Source organism: Microcaecilia unicolor, chromosome 6 (assembly GCF_901765095.1).
Source record: "Microcaecilia unicolor chromosome 6, aMicUni1.1, whole genome shotgun sequence".
Taxonomy (NCBI): Eukaryota; Metazoa; Chordata; class Amphibia; order Gymnophiona; family Siphonopidae; genus Microcaecilia; species Microcaecilia unicolor.
The window spans coordinates 46,876,154-46,891,794 of record NC_044036.1 but is presented as its reverse complement, the minus strand read 5'-3'; the positions used below and the strand labels follow the sequence as shown (position 1 = coordinate 46,891,794).

The window sequence follows — 15,641 nt, the reverse complement described above, 5'->3', positions numbered from 1 at the left end:
GTGGTGAAAAGGTGGGTTTTTAGCATAGATTTGAAAACAGGTAGAGATGAAGCTAGATGTAGAGGCTCAGGAAGTCTATTCCAGGCATAAGGTGTAGCGAGGGAAAAGGAACGAAGTCTGGAGTTAGCACTAGAGGAGAAGGGGGACGACAAGAGAGATTTGTCCAGTGAGCGGAGTTCACGGGAAGGAATGTAGGGAGAGATGAGATTGGAGAGGTAATGAGGGGCTGCAGAATGGATGCATTTAAAGGTCAGTAAGAGAAGTTTGAACTGTATGCAGAAGCGGACAGGGAGCCAGTGAAGTGACTTGAGGAGTGGGCTAGTGTGGGTATAACGATTTTGGCGGAAAATAAGTCGTGCTGCATATAAATGTTTTGTTTAATTTCATATTGATGCAGAATGGTACAAACCTGCTTTTGTCATTGGAAATTGGGCCACACAGCTGTGAATTAGGCTTGCTGAGACCTTTCCCTAAATATCTAAGGTCTTACTTTAGACCTCATCTGACATGCCCACGTTTACACTGCTTTGTCTCTGAATCCCCCTACCACAGCCAGAGACCTTCACCCTGCCTTATCAGTTAGTAATTGAGGGAGAGACATTCCTTTTTTTCTGTGGATATGCATGCTACTTGGTCAGGCTCTGTTCACGTGTACATATTTGATTGGTCATCCTGGTCAGGTCCTGCCACACCTGGGCTAGGCAGAGCAGGAGTATAACTACACTATGAACTGGTATTTTAGAGGAGAATTTCTTTGGAGCTTTTTTCTTTCTTTTCTTTTGTTTTTTGTTCTGGTATTCCACCTCTGTGCACTATGGAGATATAGTCACAAATCTCTGCAGGCCAGAACTTTCATTGCCCCCTCCCTGTGCACAGGAGATTAGAGACTGCCATGAATACTGTCCATCTTTAACCAGAAGCTGTGTGAGTTGATTATTCTGCTGGCATCATATTAAAGGTATCTATTATATCATAACTCCTGGGTGAATGTGCGAGTTTCTAGTCTATGCACATTTGTCATCTGAAAATACAAAAGAACCCACAAGGTACAATCTAGATCACATATGCACGTATGTGCACACATATGCAGATAAATTTTGTCAATGTTCTGTCTAAGTACTATTCTACAAATACCTACTTAACTTACATAGTACGTACTCTCAAGGGGGCACATAGGTGGGGCTACCACTTACACATATATCCCCCTGATTCTATGTATGGCATCCAGAAGTAGGCACTCAAATTTGGGCATGCTGCTAAGATTACACACAGCTTAATTGGCTAACAAGCTGTTAACCATCAATAACTGGATGCTAATAACCAATTATTGGTGTTAATTAGCACCAATTAGGATTTGGGCAAGCATCTGGCTATGTGCTATTCTATAACGCTTGGTGCTTAAATCCCATAACACACAACCCAAAAGGGGGCGTGGTCATGGGCATTCTGAGAACTTGCACACAATGTTATAGAATTTTGGGTTTCTATGCCCAACTTTAAGGTAATCTGTAGTACACCTCCAGGAACTTGTCCAAATCTTGCTACTCTTTGATGTTCTGGAATGTTGCTACTATTTGGGTTTCTGCCAGGTACTTGTGACCTGGATTGGCTACTCCTGGAAGAAGGATACTGGGCTAGATGGACCATTGGTCTGCTGACCCAGTATGGCTATTCTTATGTTCCGACTTGGTAAAAAAAACTTCTACCTCTGTTTCAACTCACCAGGTATCCAAACTTAGGGCCTCTTTTACAAAGCTATGCTAGCATAAATGCTGGTTTGGGCGCCGGCATTTATGCCAGGTTTCAGCTGGCGTAAAATATCGGCACCCAAATTTAGGTACGGGAATTGGCTCTGTGTGCTACTCTATAAAGTGCACTCAACTTGGGAAGCCCTTCATAGAAGAGCATTTAGCGTCGATTTGTTTCCAGTGCTGAATTTTTTTTTAGTGCCATTTATAGAATTCGCCTTACGCATACTTTTTAAAATTCTTATTTGATTAGAAATCTTGGTGACAGATTATTTCCTTTTCCTCTACATTTAACCTGACAATTACTTGTACCACCTCTGGAATTGGCAGTTATAAATATATCTGATATGCTTTTTGTTTGTTGGTTGGTTTTAATTTAAGGGGCCCTTTTACTAAAGCTTCATGTACGCTAATGTACATTAGCATGCGCTAAGTACCACGTGACCCACAGGTATAAAACAGGATGTGCAGCATTTAGTGCACGCTAATTCCATTAGAGCACGCTAAGCTTTAATAAACGAGCCCCTTAATTGGTAAAAATTTGTTTGTTGTTTAGGAATAATATGGGCCTTGAAAAAGAATATTTCTCCATATCACAGGGATTTTTTTGTTTTTGTTTTTAGCCAATTATCTTTATATGTAATTATTTTGTTGGTATGAAATTAAAAAATGGCTAAAAGAAAATTTTTTAAAATTGGTACAATAATGAGGTCTTTTATAAAGTGTGCTAGCATTTTTAGCTTATGTTAAAAATCAGCTGGCACTAAACACTGAGATGCCCGTAGGAATATAATGGGCATCTCAGCGTTTACCACCAGTCGTTTATTAGCACAAGCTAAAACCTCTAGCACACCTTTAGTAAAAGGCCCCCTAAATGATTTATTAATTTTAGTAAATATAACAGCCACCTCTTTTTGTGCCAGTGAACAAATAAAGAATATTGAATTGCAGTGAGAGATACATATTATGTTTGTTTTTCTTCTGTAACTCTTCCTGAAAAGACCACTCAGTTTTCCAAGCAGAACAAATTAAAGACAGCATCAGCAATGTAACAATGGCATGTAATGGACAGCCTGAAATTTCCTCTCTCCCGGAATGTGTCAAATATTTCATCAGCTTACCTCCGTTTTAATTTCCTTTGTAAGCATGGGCCATTTGTGGTCATATTTCTCTTGCATATTTTGCTCAATGTTGCTGGTAGGTATTGAGTTCTCGACAGGCACTCCAAGCACTCCATGGCTGGTCTTGCCCACCATGTTTTGCACTGATTTCACCATGTTCTTCAAATCTTCAGGGTACGGGGTTGGATATCGTTTCAGGTTTATTTCCACCTAAAGGTTAGAAAGTAAGAAATGATAATTATAGCCTATGCGTTTATACACACACAGACATTATGAACTGTTATTTACAATAACTAAGAATTTTCATAGCCTAGCGCTTCTCAACTCTCTCCTGGAGGCACACCTAGATACAGTGCTTTTTTTGTGCTGGTACGCGCCGGTACGCGTCGGTACGGCGTACAGCACCTTTTTTGTAGGTCCCCTCCCCGCTACAGTCCCCACCTGCCTACCAGCTCTGTGCTGACGACCCTCTTCTCCTGCCACCCGGCACCGTGACCCAGCCTTTAAAAAAATATACGAAGCGGCAGAACGGTGCCTTGCGTCTGCCTGTAAAAGAAGAAAAATTGCCTCGTTGGCCGGCCTTCCCTCACTGTGTTCCGCCCTTGCAGAAATAGGAAGTTACATCAGAGGGCAGGACACAGTGAGGGAAGGCCGGCCGACGAGGCGATTTTTCTTCTTTTACAGGCAGACACGAGGCACCGCTCCGCTGCTTCGTAGATTTTTTTAAAGGCTGGGTCACAGTGCCAGGTGGCAGAAGAGGGTCGTTGGCATGGAGCTGGTAGGCAGGTGGGGACTGGGCCGGGGAGGGGGGCTCAGATGGGTATGGGTGGCTGGAGGGACGGAGAGCAGGGAAACGAGGAGAGTCGCTGGATATGGGTGGAGGGCAGGGGAACGGGGGGAGTTGCTGGACATGGGTGGATGACAGGGGAGGGCAGGAGGGACAGGAGGGTCGCTGGACATGGGTGGATGGCAGGGGGGACAGGGGGGATGCTGGACATGTGTGGATGGCAGGGGAGGGCAGGGGGGACAGGAGGGTCACTGGACATGGGTGGATGGCAGGGGAAGAGAGAATCGCTGGACATGGGTAGATGGCAGGGGGGACAGGGTTTCGCTGGACATGGGTGGATGGCAGGGGAGGGCAGGGGGACAGGAGGGTCGTAGGACACGGGTGCATGGCAAGGGGAAGGGAAAATTGCTGGACATGGGTGGATGGCAGGAGGGATGGGGGGTCGCTGGACATGGGTGGATGGCAGGGTGGATGGAGGAGAGGGAAGGGAGAGAGAAGAAATGCTGGGCATGGATGGAGGCAAGGGAAGAGTGAGGAAGAAGATGAGATGAGGGAAAAGGATGAGAGGAGAAAAACTGCACATGGATATAGAAAATAGGCCAAAGCTGGATCCACTGGACAGTCAAGTCTGCGGAGGACCCAGCTTTTACTTACGGATGTAGGGCAAGAAATGAAAAAGAAAGGAGGAAAGTAAAGAAATAAATGGAAAGGAAGCCCTGGAAACGGAGTTAAGAGGACAGAGAGCAGCAGGATCAGATACTGAGCCAGCATGATCAGAAAAACAAAGTCACCAGACAACAAAGGTAGAAAAAAATAATTTTATTTTCATTTTAGTGTCTGGAATATGTCCAATTTGAGAATTTACATCTGCTGTCTTATTTTGCACTGGGCATACTGGAGTTGTAACAGCTTACAGAAATTATTTGTAATGAAAAAAACATCACGTTATTTTTTTCTCCTATACTAGTATAATATTTTCAATGATGTCTGTTTATATGTGCTATGGCTGGTATAAGGGGTGTGGCAAATGTGGGTGTGGCTATAATAGGGATGGAGTAATATGTGGTGACTCCGCCCACAATGAGTACTGGCACCTTTTTTTCTACAAAAAAGCACTGCCTAGATAGCACTGTTCCCTCTAAGCTGAATGGGAGTCCTCACTGTTTTACTATCACATTTTCAGTAGTGAGAGATGGGCAAGCTCTGCAGGGCTCCAGGGAACCTGCTTGTCTCTAATGATTGAAAACACAATATTGAAGCACCGCCCCCTACTGGCAGCAATGCAGTTGGCGGACTCCCGCTCAGCTAAGAAGGAATATTACTAGACAGTCAGGTTTTCAGGATCACTGTAATGTAATGAAAGCTGCATATATTTGAGGCCCACTGTATGCAAATCTATCTCATGCATATTCATTGTGGTAATCCTGAAAACTCGACTGGCTAGGTGTGCCTCCAGGACAGGGTTGAGAAGTACCACTGTAGGCTACCATTGACGATTATAACATGGCAGTGTGGCTGTACAATGTTTTGGCCCAGTAGAATGATACTGGGGTGCATACAAGGACAACTGTTTTATCAGATAATCCCGTAATAATGTTGGGCCTGATAGACAAAGGATTTATGCTTTTAATCTTGAGAATTATGCTCATAAATTGGCCTCTTTGAAAATTTACTAGGGACACATGCCTAAATTTATACTCAAAATTTCACTAAACTCCTAAATTTGGGAGCATAAAATGTGGGTGACAACAAGAGTGGATTTAGGGAGAAAAAGAACTTTTAGGAGCTTACTACTACTACTACTACTATTTAGCATTTCTATAGCGCTACAAGGCGTACACAGTGCTGCACAAACATAGAAGAAAGACAGTCCCTGCTCACAGAGCTTACAACCTAATAGACAAAAAATAAAGTAAGCAAATCAAGTCAATTAATGTGTACAGGAAGGAGGAGAGGAGGGTAGGTGGAGGCGAGTGGTTACAAGTGGTTACGAGTCAAAAGCAATGTTAAAGAGGTGGGCTTTCAGTCTAGATTTAAAGGTGGCCAAGGATGGAGCAAGATGTAGGGGCTCAGGAAGTTTATTCCAGGCGTAGGGTGCAGCGAGACGGCGCGAAGTCTAGAGTTGGCAGTAGTGGAGAAGGGAACAGATAAAAAGGATTTATCCATGGAGCGGAGTACACGGGAAGGGGTGTAGGGAAGGACGAGTGTGGAGAGATACTGGGGAGCAACAGAGTGAGTACATTTATAGGTTAGTAGAAGAAGTTTGAACAGGATGCGAAAACGGATAGGGAGCCAGTGAAGCGACTTGAGGAGAGGGGTAGTATGAGTAAAGCGACCCTGGCGGAAGATGAGACGGGCAGCAGAGTTTTGAACCGATTGGAGAGGGGAGAGGTGACTAAGTGGGAGGCCAGCAAGAAGCAGATTGCAGTAGTCTAAACGAGAGGTGACAAGGGTGTGGATGAGGGTTTTGGTAGAGTGCTCGGAAAGAAAGGGGTGGATTTTACGGATGTTGTAAAGAAAGAAATGACAGGTCTTGGCGATCTGCTGGATATGAGCAGAGAAGGAGAGAGAAGAGTCAAAGATGACCCCAAGGTTTCGAGCTGAGGAGACAGGGAGAATGAGAGAACCATCAACAAAAATAGAAAAAAGCTTAGCACTGAATTTCAGCTCTAGGCTCATAAATAAGCCAAATGAATGGAGGTCTACATTTACAGGCATATCTTTTAAGCTCCTAAATTAAGAGGAATTTTCAACCGAAAATGGATGTTCCTAAGTTTGACTAAAAATAGGGCATAAATTTGGGAGCCTAACTTAGGAGCTCAGCTTTTTTTGAATAACGGGCCTTTACAACTTAAATAAAGATGAAAGAAACAAGATTCTCTAGAAAGCAACTTAAATGATTACTGATGTGCAAAGAGTGGAAGTACGAGCGATGACCCACAAAAATGGGAGTCTCCCTCTATAACCTCACGGTTCATATTGTGAGACTAGCCCCACGCAATAGAAAAAGCTGGTGCACTAGCAAGTGCTCTTCCTCCTGTTAGACACAGGGTCCGAGTAGCTGGAGGAAGCACTGGGATAAGGCCTCTGTGTAGTCGGGGATGATCCAGTTGATAGATAGACTGGAATGAGGGCAGGCAGAGAGATCACCTCAAAGGGTGGTGGTAAGTGCTCCCTCCCAGAAGTGGCACTTCAAAAACACGTGCCGATACCAGCTCCATTTTGTCATAGCTTTGTAAAAGGACCCCTTAGAGACCTTAGCAGAGGAGATAAAAGAATGTGCCACTTTATTAGTGAACTTTGTTTTTGAACAGGATTTGAATGCATCGATGAGACTTTATTTTAGAAACTCAACGATTACTTTGCTTGAACAGAGAATTTGGATATATCCTGATGTGTCTTGTGTCATTCAGGAGAGAAGAAAGTTACTTCTAGCCATACGGCAAGAAATTACTGCTCCTGGGTGTACTTTTTTTACTACTACTACTACTATTTGACATTTTTAAAGCGCTACTAGGATTACACAGCGCTGTACAATCTAACATAGAAGGACAGTCCCTGCTCAAAGAGCTTACAATCTAAAGGACAAATGTACAAACAGTCAAGTAGGGGTCATCAGAATGGGGCAGCCTAGATTTCCTGAAAGGTATAAAGGTTAGGTGCCGAAAGCAACATTGAAGAGGTGGGTTTTGAGTAAGGATTTGAAGATGGGTAGGGAGGGGGCTTGGCGTAAGGGCTCGGGAAGTTTATTCCAAGCAAAGGGTGAGGTGAGGCAGAATGGGCGGAGCCTGGAGTTGGCGGTGGTGGAGAAGGGTACTGAGAGGAGGGATTTGTCCTGTGAGCGGAGGTTTCGGGCGGGAACGTAAGGGGAGATGAGGGTAGAGAGGTAATGAGGGGCTGCAGACTGAGTGCATTTGTAGGTAAGAAGGAGAAGCTTGAACTGTATGCGGTATCTGATCGGAAGCCAGTAAAGTGACCTGAGGAGAGGGGTGACATGAGTATATCGGTTCAGGCGGAATATAAGACGTGCAGCAGAGTTCTGAATGGATTGAAGGGAGGATAGATGGTTAAGTGGGAGGCCAGTGAGGAGTAGGTTGCAGTAGTCAAGGCGAGAGGTAATGAGAGCATGGATGAGAGTTCGGGTGGTGTGCTCAGAGGAAAGGGCGAATTTTGCTGGTGTTGAAGAGGAAGAAGCGACAGGTCTTGGCTGTCTGCTGGATATGCGCAGAGAAGGAGAGAGACGAGTCGAAGATGACTCCGAGGTTGCGGGCGGATGAGACGGGGAGGATGAGGGTGTTATCAACTGAGATTGAGAGCAGAGGAAGAGGAGAAGTAGGTTTAGGTGGGAAGACAATAATCTCGGTCTTGGCCATGTTCAGTTTCAGGTGGCGGTTGGACATCCATGCAGCAATGTCGGATAAGCAGGCCGATACCTTGGCCTGGGTTTCCGCAGTGATGTCTGGTGTGGAGAGATACAGCTGGGTGTCGTCAGCGTAAAAATGATACTGGAAACCATGAGATGAGATCAGTGTAGATTGAAAAAAGAAGGGGTCCAAGGACAGATCCCTGGGGAACTCCAACAGAGAGCGGGATGGGGGTGGAGGAAGATCCATGAGAGTGTACTCTGAAGGTTCGGTGTCACTCAGCAGAGAAGAAAGTTACTTCTAGCCATACGGCAAGAAATTACTGCTCTTGGGTGTACTTTTTTGCCACATTATCCATGTAAAATTTCTTATTCCATCAATGTGATTGTTGTTGTATTATATTGTAAGCCACATTGAGCCTGCAAATAGGTGGGAAAATGTGGGATATAAATGCAGCAAATAAATAAATAAATAAAATATCTGGTGAAGTATCTTAGGGCCCCGTTTCCAAAAGTGCGCTAGTGATTTTAGCACGTGCTGACCCTGTAGATACCCATAATATTCCTATGGGCGTCTACATTGTTAGCATGCGCTAATTTTTAGCACGCACTAAAAACACTAGCACAGCTTTGTAAACAGGGCCCTTAATGAACGAGCATATTCTTTGTCCCTGAACAGCTACTTCATTTTCTTGATATTAAGAAGGTGACTGGATATTCTGCTTTGCCTGATGGTTGAATATTTGTGAGATTTTGATTTAAGGGAAGCTTATGCCATTAAGCCTTACTTTGTATTATTTTTTTTCTTTAATATTACCTGCACTTAAGTTTGATCTGCTTCTCTTTGTAATAACTGTGGTCTAACGAGTGGACGATGGAGTTTTAGTTTATTTGCCTATATATTGTATTACTTGTGAAGTATATTTTTTTTCCTTTCCCCACGCCTGGAATAGACTTCCCGAGCCTGTGCGTCTGGCCCCGTCTTTGGCCGTTTTCAAGTCCAAACTTAAAGCTCACCTCTTTACCACTGCTTTTGACTCCTAACCACTTCTTACTTACCCTGTCCTTTAACCTCACCTATTATTCCCTTACCCTTATTTGTTCTATCTGTTTACCTGTCTTATCTAGATTGTAAGCTCTTTGAGCAGGGACTGTCTTTTTTGTGTATTGTGTACAGCGCTGCGTATGCCTTGTAGCGCTATAGAAATGATAAATAGTAGTAGTAATATCTATATTTCTGTTAACAACTGGATACTTGTTAGATTCTTTTTGGTAAATTTAATAAAAATAAAGTAAAAAAAAAAAATCCAAGAATGGAGGAGTATCCTAATGGTTCGAGTAGCAGCCTAAGAACCAGGGAAGCCAGAATCCCCAATCCCACTGGTGCTCTTTGTGACCTTGGGTACAAAGTTAGAATATAAACTCTCTGGGGACATGGACATACCTAATGCAACTTGAGCTACAAATGAAAAGGCATTAGCTAAATTTAAATAGAGAGACCCTTTTGAAAATAAAGCTACATTTTGGCGCGCTACCCATGGAAAATGGGTAAGAGGAAAGGAAAAACAGTTGCTTATCCCTCCATGAGCACTGCTGGAAATCCCACCACGTCTCAACCTACCTTGGAGCATTATGGGGTCACAACGTCGGGGACATCAGCGGCTACTTCGGGGAACACCAAGGCGTTTTCGCCGGATACTAGCGGAGAAGGAGTGACGCTAAGTCCACCTGTTGGCGCCACCCCTCCAAGACCCGGAAATGATTATGTTTCGCCGCTGCTGACACCGCTGGAATCGCCCGAAGTGGGTCAAAGAACCCGGGGAGTGCAGGGAGGGCTCGGTGCAACGTCGACTCCGGTTGAAATATCAGCTATCGGGTTGGAGAGTGAGCTCCCCTCCCCGAAGATTCCCGGAGCGGTTTCCGTCAAGGAGTTGAGGTTGGTGAAGCCTACAATTGTTACAATGGATGCCTTATGGGAGGCTTTGCAGAGTGTGAACAACTCACTTCTTCTGATGTCTAAAACTTTTCAGGAGCAAACAAGCGAGTTTAAAAATCTTTATCAAAGCCTGTCTACGAAGGTGGAAGTTCAGGGAAAAAACTTTGAAACATTAAACACAGACATGGTTTCTCTGAAAAAATCAGTAAACTTAGTAATCAAGGATAATTTTGTTTCCTCGAAAAAATTGGAATTCTTGGAGAACCAAATGAAAAAAAATAATGTACGACTGATTAATTTTCCAAAAACACCATATATATCTGCAGCTGAACTTCTCAAGAGATACTCCTCAGACATTTTGCAAATTCCTGCTGATAACCACCCATTGGTATCAAAAGTGATTTATATTTCTAAAAAGACTTCTATGACTGAAAATGTGGATATGAATTTGACTGATATTTTGGAGAAGTCAGAGACAGCAGATAGGGCCACTCTCATAGTGACTTTCGCTTTTGATTTAGACAGGAATAATATTTTGAAGCTGTATTTTTGTCATATGTCTGATAATTTCTTGGGTTCTAGGATAAAAATATTTCCTGACATTTTGAGGGAAACACAAGCCAGGCGCCGTGAGCTCTTGGCTTTTAAACCGAGAGTGGTAGCCCTTGGTGGGACCTTCTTGGTCCGTTTCTCCTGTAAATATTTTATCTCTTTAGATTCAAATAATTACCTTTTTCTTGAACCCAAGAAATTACAAGAATTTTTGGAATTAAGAGAACAAATGAAGAAGCCTCTTCAACAGCTTCTTGTAATTATCCCGCCACCGGCTGTAACCTCTGATTGACCTTCCTCCCTCTGAAAGAATAATTAGGTCTATTCATGTGATTTTTCTTTTTTTTTAGTTATTTTCTTTCTTGGATTCCTACGCTTGAGGTCAATTATTTTAAAATAGTATATGCGGGGGTAAAATTTATTACTTTTTTATGGAAATTTCCTTTTCTGTACATTTATGATGGTTATTGTGAATGTAATAAATTAAAAGATAAATAATAAAAAAAAGGAAAAGAAAGCTATAGGCCACTAAATAGATTCCAGTCTTTGTTATAAGATGTGAGTTCCTTGAACACTGAGAGAATGATTCATGAAATCAACAAGTCTTTTACAACTGATATTTTACACTGGCCAGAGTGTTAGCCATGGCATAATTAAATGAAGAATTATGTATGAGTTGGGCTTTGCAGTCAAAGCAAAAGCCTTTTCCTATAAAATCATGTTCCATAGTCATATTTATATTGGTGCAGAAATAGGCAACCTCAGGTCCTTTTGGAAACCAATCTGAGAATAATGAATATACATGAGACTTATTTGCATACAAGTGAAGCAGTGTGCAGGCCAGTTCTTGCTCACTGATATTTACTAAGGCTATCCTGAAACCCCAAGTGAACTGGTGTCCATCTGGACTGAAATTTGCCTTCCTCATGTTGGTTTAAATGTTCATGATTCAAAACCTGCTCTTGTACCTCTGTGTGGTGTGACCAAATATGAAACCTTATTTTGTATCAAAGTTAGACAGTCCAAAAATATTATAGATGAATGTAATCAGCGGGGGGCAATTCAATCTAATTGAAAAACTATGAAATTTTCATTAGGGGCTATTTCGCCCAAGGGGTTAAATCTTGAGACTGATTGGGCATTTCTGTTGTAACCAAGGGGGGAGGGGTGGCATTTTAGCTCTGCCTCAGGCGGCATCTTGCCTCTGACCGCCCCTGGGCACAATATCTGTATGATTAGCACTAGTAGTTTAGAAAGACACATAGGTGCCAATGGCCCTTATTTTAGAAGCTATATTTATGTTTTTGACGTCTGAGAATTGGCTTTTAGACATTCATATTACATGGCTGATCAATTCCTGATTTTATAAAGCTGAGAGATGGACGACTAAAACTGCAGTACATCCATATGGCAAGGGAGCATGGTCTGGGTGTGTTTTATGTGGAATTAGGGAGGGGCCAAAATATGGATGTCCAGCTCTGATGTCAGAAGAGGAAGGGGCGTCTATGTCCAAAAAGATGGACATTTTTATTTAGACTTGGCACTCTGTTTGAGCAGCTGATGACTGAAGGGATTAAGGGCAAGTTAGGTCCTTAATCCTCCAGTGGTTGTTGTCCCTCGACCCTCTCCCTTCCCAGAATGTAGAGCTGGAAAGAGATTCTTAATATAATAGAAGTCCAAAAATTCAGACTGCTCAGGGATTGGGTCAGTCTGGATTTTTGGACTTTCTGTATTCTGAGGCAGTACTTGTTATCCAACAGCCAGCCATTCTCCCAGTCCCCCACCTGTGGCTACGCCCCCTTACTTCCCTCACATCTCCCCTCTCCCTCCCCCACCGTGTGGTACGGTGTCTTTCCCCACCCTCCTGGCCCTGCTCGCATGCTCTTTGTTATAGGTACCTTTCTTGAAGTCTTTGGTGCTGCAACACCGGAGCCAGTCTTACTCTCTGGCAGCCTCCGGCATGCAGTGGAGCTTTCCCCCTCTGATCCGTCTCGCCATTCTGATGCAACTCCCTGTTGTTGGAAGGACGGGACAGGTTAGAGGGGAAAGGCCCACTGCATGCTGGAGGCAGCCAGTGAGTAAGGCTGCTGCCAGTGCTGGAGCACCAAAGACTTCAGGAAAGGTACCAGTAATAAAGAGTGGCGGGCAGGGCTGACAATGGGTGGAAAGACACCAGGCTGTGTGAGGGGGCAGAGGGAGGGAGGGATGGAAGGGGGAGGCACTGGGGGGCCTTGGGGGCCTGGGAGAATGAAAGAAGCAAGCAAGCATAGGGCCAAGAACTAAGGGAGAAATGCTGTTCGGGGGGGGGGGGGGGGAGTCCGGACCTTCAAGCGATCGGCAGGCAATTTTAATAGGTTCAGATTCTTGGGTGGTCCATATTTATGGATTTTTACTGTAGATCTTCATGCAGACTGAAGGAGTTGCCTAATGGTTAGTTCAGTGGGCAGAGAACCAGGGGACTCAGGTTCAAATCCCATTTCAGCCATATGTGATTTTTTTTTTAAATTGTGAGCCCTCCATGGACAGAAAGATACCTACTGTATCTGAATATATAAGACACCTGCAATCCTGAAGGTTATTGAAATAGTGTACATTCAGGTAAAGTACATATGTTTCTGTACCTAGAGGGCTCACAATTGAAAAAAAAAAATCACAAACAGCTGAAGTGGGATTTAAATTTGTGTCCTTTGCCCAGGGGCGTAGCCAGACCGGCGGGAGGGGGGTCCAGAGCCCGAGGTAAGGGGGCACATTTTAGCCACCCCCCCCCGGCGGCGGCGCCACCACCAACAACTTTGACCCCCACCTGCCGACGACCCTCTCAACCCCCCCTCCCGCTGCCAACCCTCCCCCGCCACTGCCTACCTTTGCTGGTGGGGGACCCCAACCCCCACCAGCTGAGGTCCTCTTCTTCTGGTGCAAGGCTTTGTTCTGTTTCTGAGTCTGACGTCAGAAACAGAACGAAGACTTGCGCCGGAAGAAGAGGACCTCGGCTGGCAGGGGTTGGGGTCCCTCGCCAGCAAAGGTAGGCGATGGCGGCGGGAGGGGGGGATCGAGAGAGTTGTCGGCAGGGGGGTCCAGAGCCAAATATACGGGGGCCCAGGCCCCCGTGGCCCCACGTAGCTACGCCACTGCCTCTGCCTCTAAGTCTACTGCTCAGTCACTAGGCTACCCCTCTGCTCTGCACAGACATCTATGAAGCCATTTTATAAGATGAATGGTCTTATACTGCCACAAAAGACATCCATGTCTCTTGTTTTCCCCTTTCATAATTGGACATTTCAGGGGGCCTTTTACTAAAGAGTAGCTTCAGTTATCTGCAGCAGGGCCCATAGGAATAAAATGGGACCTGATGCAGGGTTCTTTAGTAAAAGAACCTCTCAGTTTGTGAAATAGATGCTGATGCTGGACATCACCAGTTCATGTATTTTAGAAATGACTGTATGTCGGCAGGTCCTGTTGTAAAATACATGTGAGATAGATGTCCATTTGTGACATTCAGAGGTGGATTTCTAAAATTGTCGTTCAACGTATCTTTATAAAACAGGCTAAAAATAGGTGCTTTCCTGCCCTATTAATCTAGACCCCCTGTTATAGAATTACCCTCTCTGTGTGTAAATAGTGGCTTTCTGAACTGTACCCAATGCTTCTGAAATGACCTCCAAAATGTTAATAAACTGCTCACCTTAACTTTCCCAGGTCCTTCTTCTTGTTCCTCCTTTTTGTCTTCAAACTCAAAGGCGACTGTCATGCGCTGCTGCCTCTGCTCCTCCCACAATATTGGATTAAAACTGTCAGTGTCCGACTGGAAATCTGCAAATTCCAAAACAGACTCAAAATGGGACTACACTGCTGTAGAAAATCCCCCCCCCCCCCAATATTCAAAAGCATTTAACTGGCCAAGATCGGCACCTGACCGGTTAACTGGCTAACCACGAATTTCCAGCAGGACATGGCTGGCCATGACCTGCTGAAAACTCAGTCAGTGGCTAAGTAGATAGCTGGTTATACTGCGCAATATAACCCACTATCCGCTGATTTTTAGCAACGCAGACAGATTTAGGATCTGCTAACTTTCGCTGGTCTCCTTTATATATTAAATATCCAGGTATGCTTTTCCATAAATACAGAGAACAAATGATAGAATTAAATATTCTATTCTGCAATTTCTATTCCGCTTTTAACTTGCAATTCAAAGCAGATCACAGTGCAAACAGATATCCCAACTGGATAGAATTACATTAAAATCAATAATCTAATCATAATAAAAATATCCATCTAAGTCATTTTGATAAAACATAACATTAAGAAATAAACAAATAAGTTTTTAAGACCTTTCGAAACGAACTGTAAGGAATAGTTAAGCGAACTAGGCGCATCTAAGCATTGAAGACGTCAAGCATTGAAGACGTCAAGCTCCATCTCTGGCCGTCTTCAAATCTAAGCTAATAGCCCACCTATTTGATGTTGCTTTTAACTCCTAACCCTTATTCACTTGTTCAGAACCCTTATTTTATCATCCTCTCTTTAATATTCCCTTATCTCCTGTTTGTCTGCCCTAATTAGATTGTAAGCTCTGTCGAGCAGGGACTGTCTCTTCATGTTCAAGTGTACAGCACTGCATATATCTAGTAGCGCTTTAGAAATGAAAAGTAGTAGTAGTAGTTTGGTGGCCATATTTGGCCTATCTTTAGCCGGTTCAAACTTAAACCAGACAGCATTGAATATTGGCTTGGTCGGTTACATTTGAACCAGAAATGGCCCTGCATTGACTAACCAGGCTCAGCGCCAACTGGGCTAATTCCCACTTTCCTCCTGCTCCTTTATAACTCCCACCTCAGTGGGAGCAGATTGTAAGTTCTGTTGAGCAGGGATGGTCTCAAGTGTTTGCGTACAGTGTTGCGTATATATAGTAGCATTATAGACAGGACTGGCCCAATCAGTAGGTAAGATTAGGCAGTCACCTAGGGCAGCAAAAAACAGCTGCAAATCAAAATAATAGGTCCTGACAGTCACACACACTCAAAGAACTATCAGAACATATTTTAACCTGCATTTTTAAGGGAAATGGGACTTGATATACTGCCTTTCTGAGGTTTTTGCAACTACATTCAAAGTGGTTTACATATATTCAGGT

At 43.8% G+C, this 15,641-nt stretch overlaps 1 protein-coding gene across 2 annotated transcripts in view; it reads right to left on the bottom strand.

Moving 5' to 3' along the window:
* Nucleotides 1–15,641, bottom strand: part of LRRC7 (leucine rich repeat containing 7) — a 593,735-nt gene that overhangs the window by 106,444 nt on the left and 471,650 nt on the right. For both annotated transcript variants that reach the window (XM_030207242.1, XM_030207243.1), the window contains 2 exons: nt 14,190–14,317; nt 2,870–3,079 (listed from right to left, as the gene is read on the bottom strand). In XM_030207242.1, coding sequence (XP_030063102.1) covers nt 2,870–3,079; nt 14,190–14,317 — 338 coding nt within the window. The remainder of the gene's footprint in view (nt 1–2,869; nt 3,080–14,189; nt 14,318–15,641) is intronic.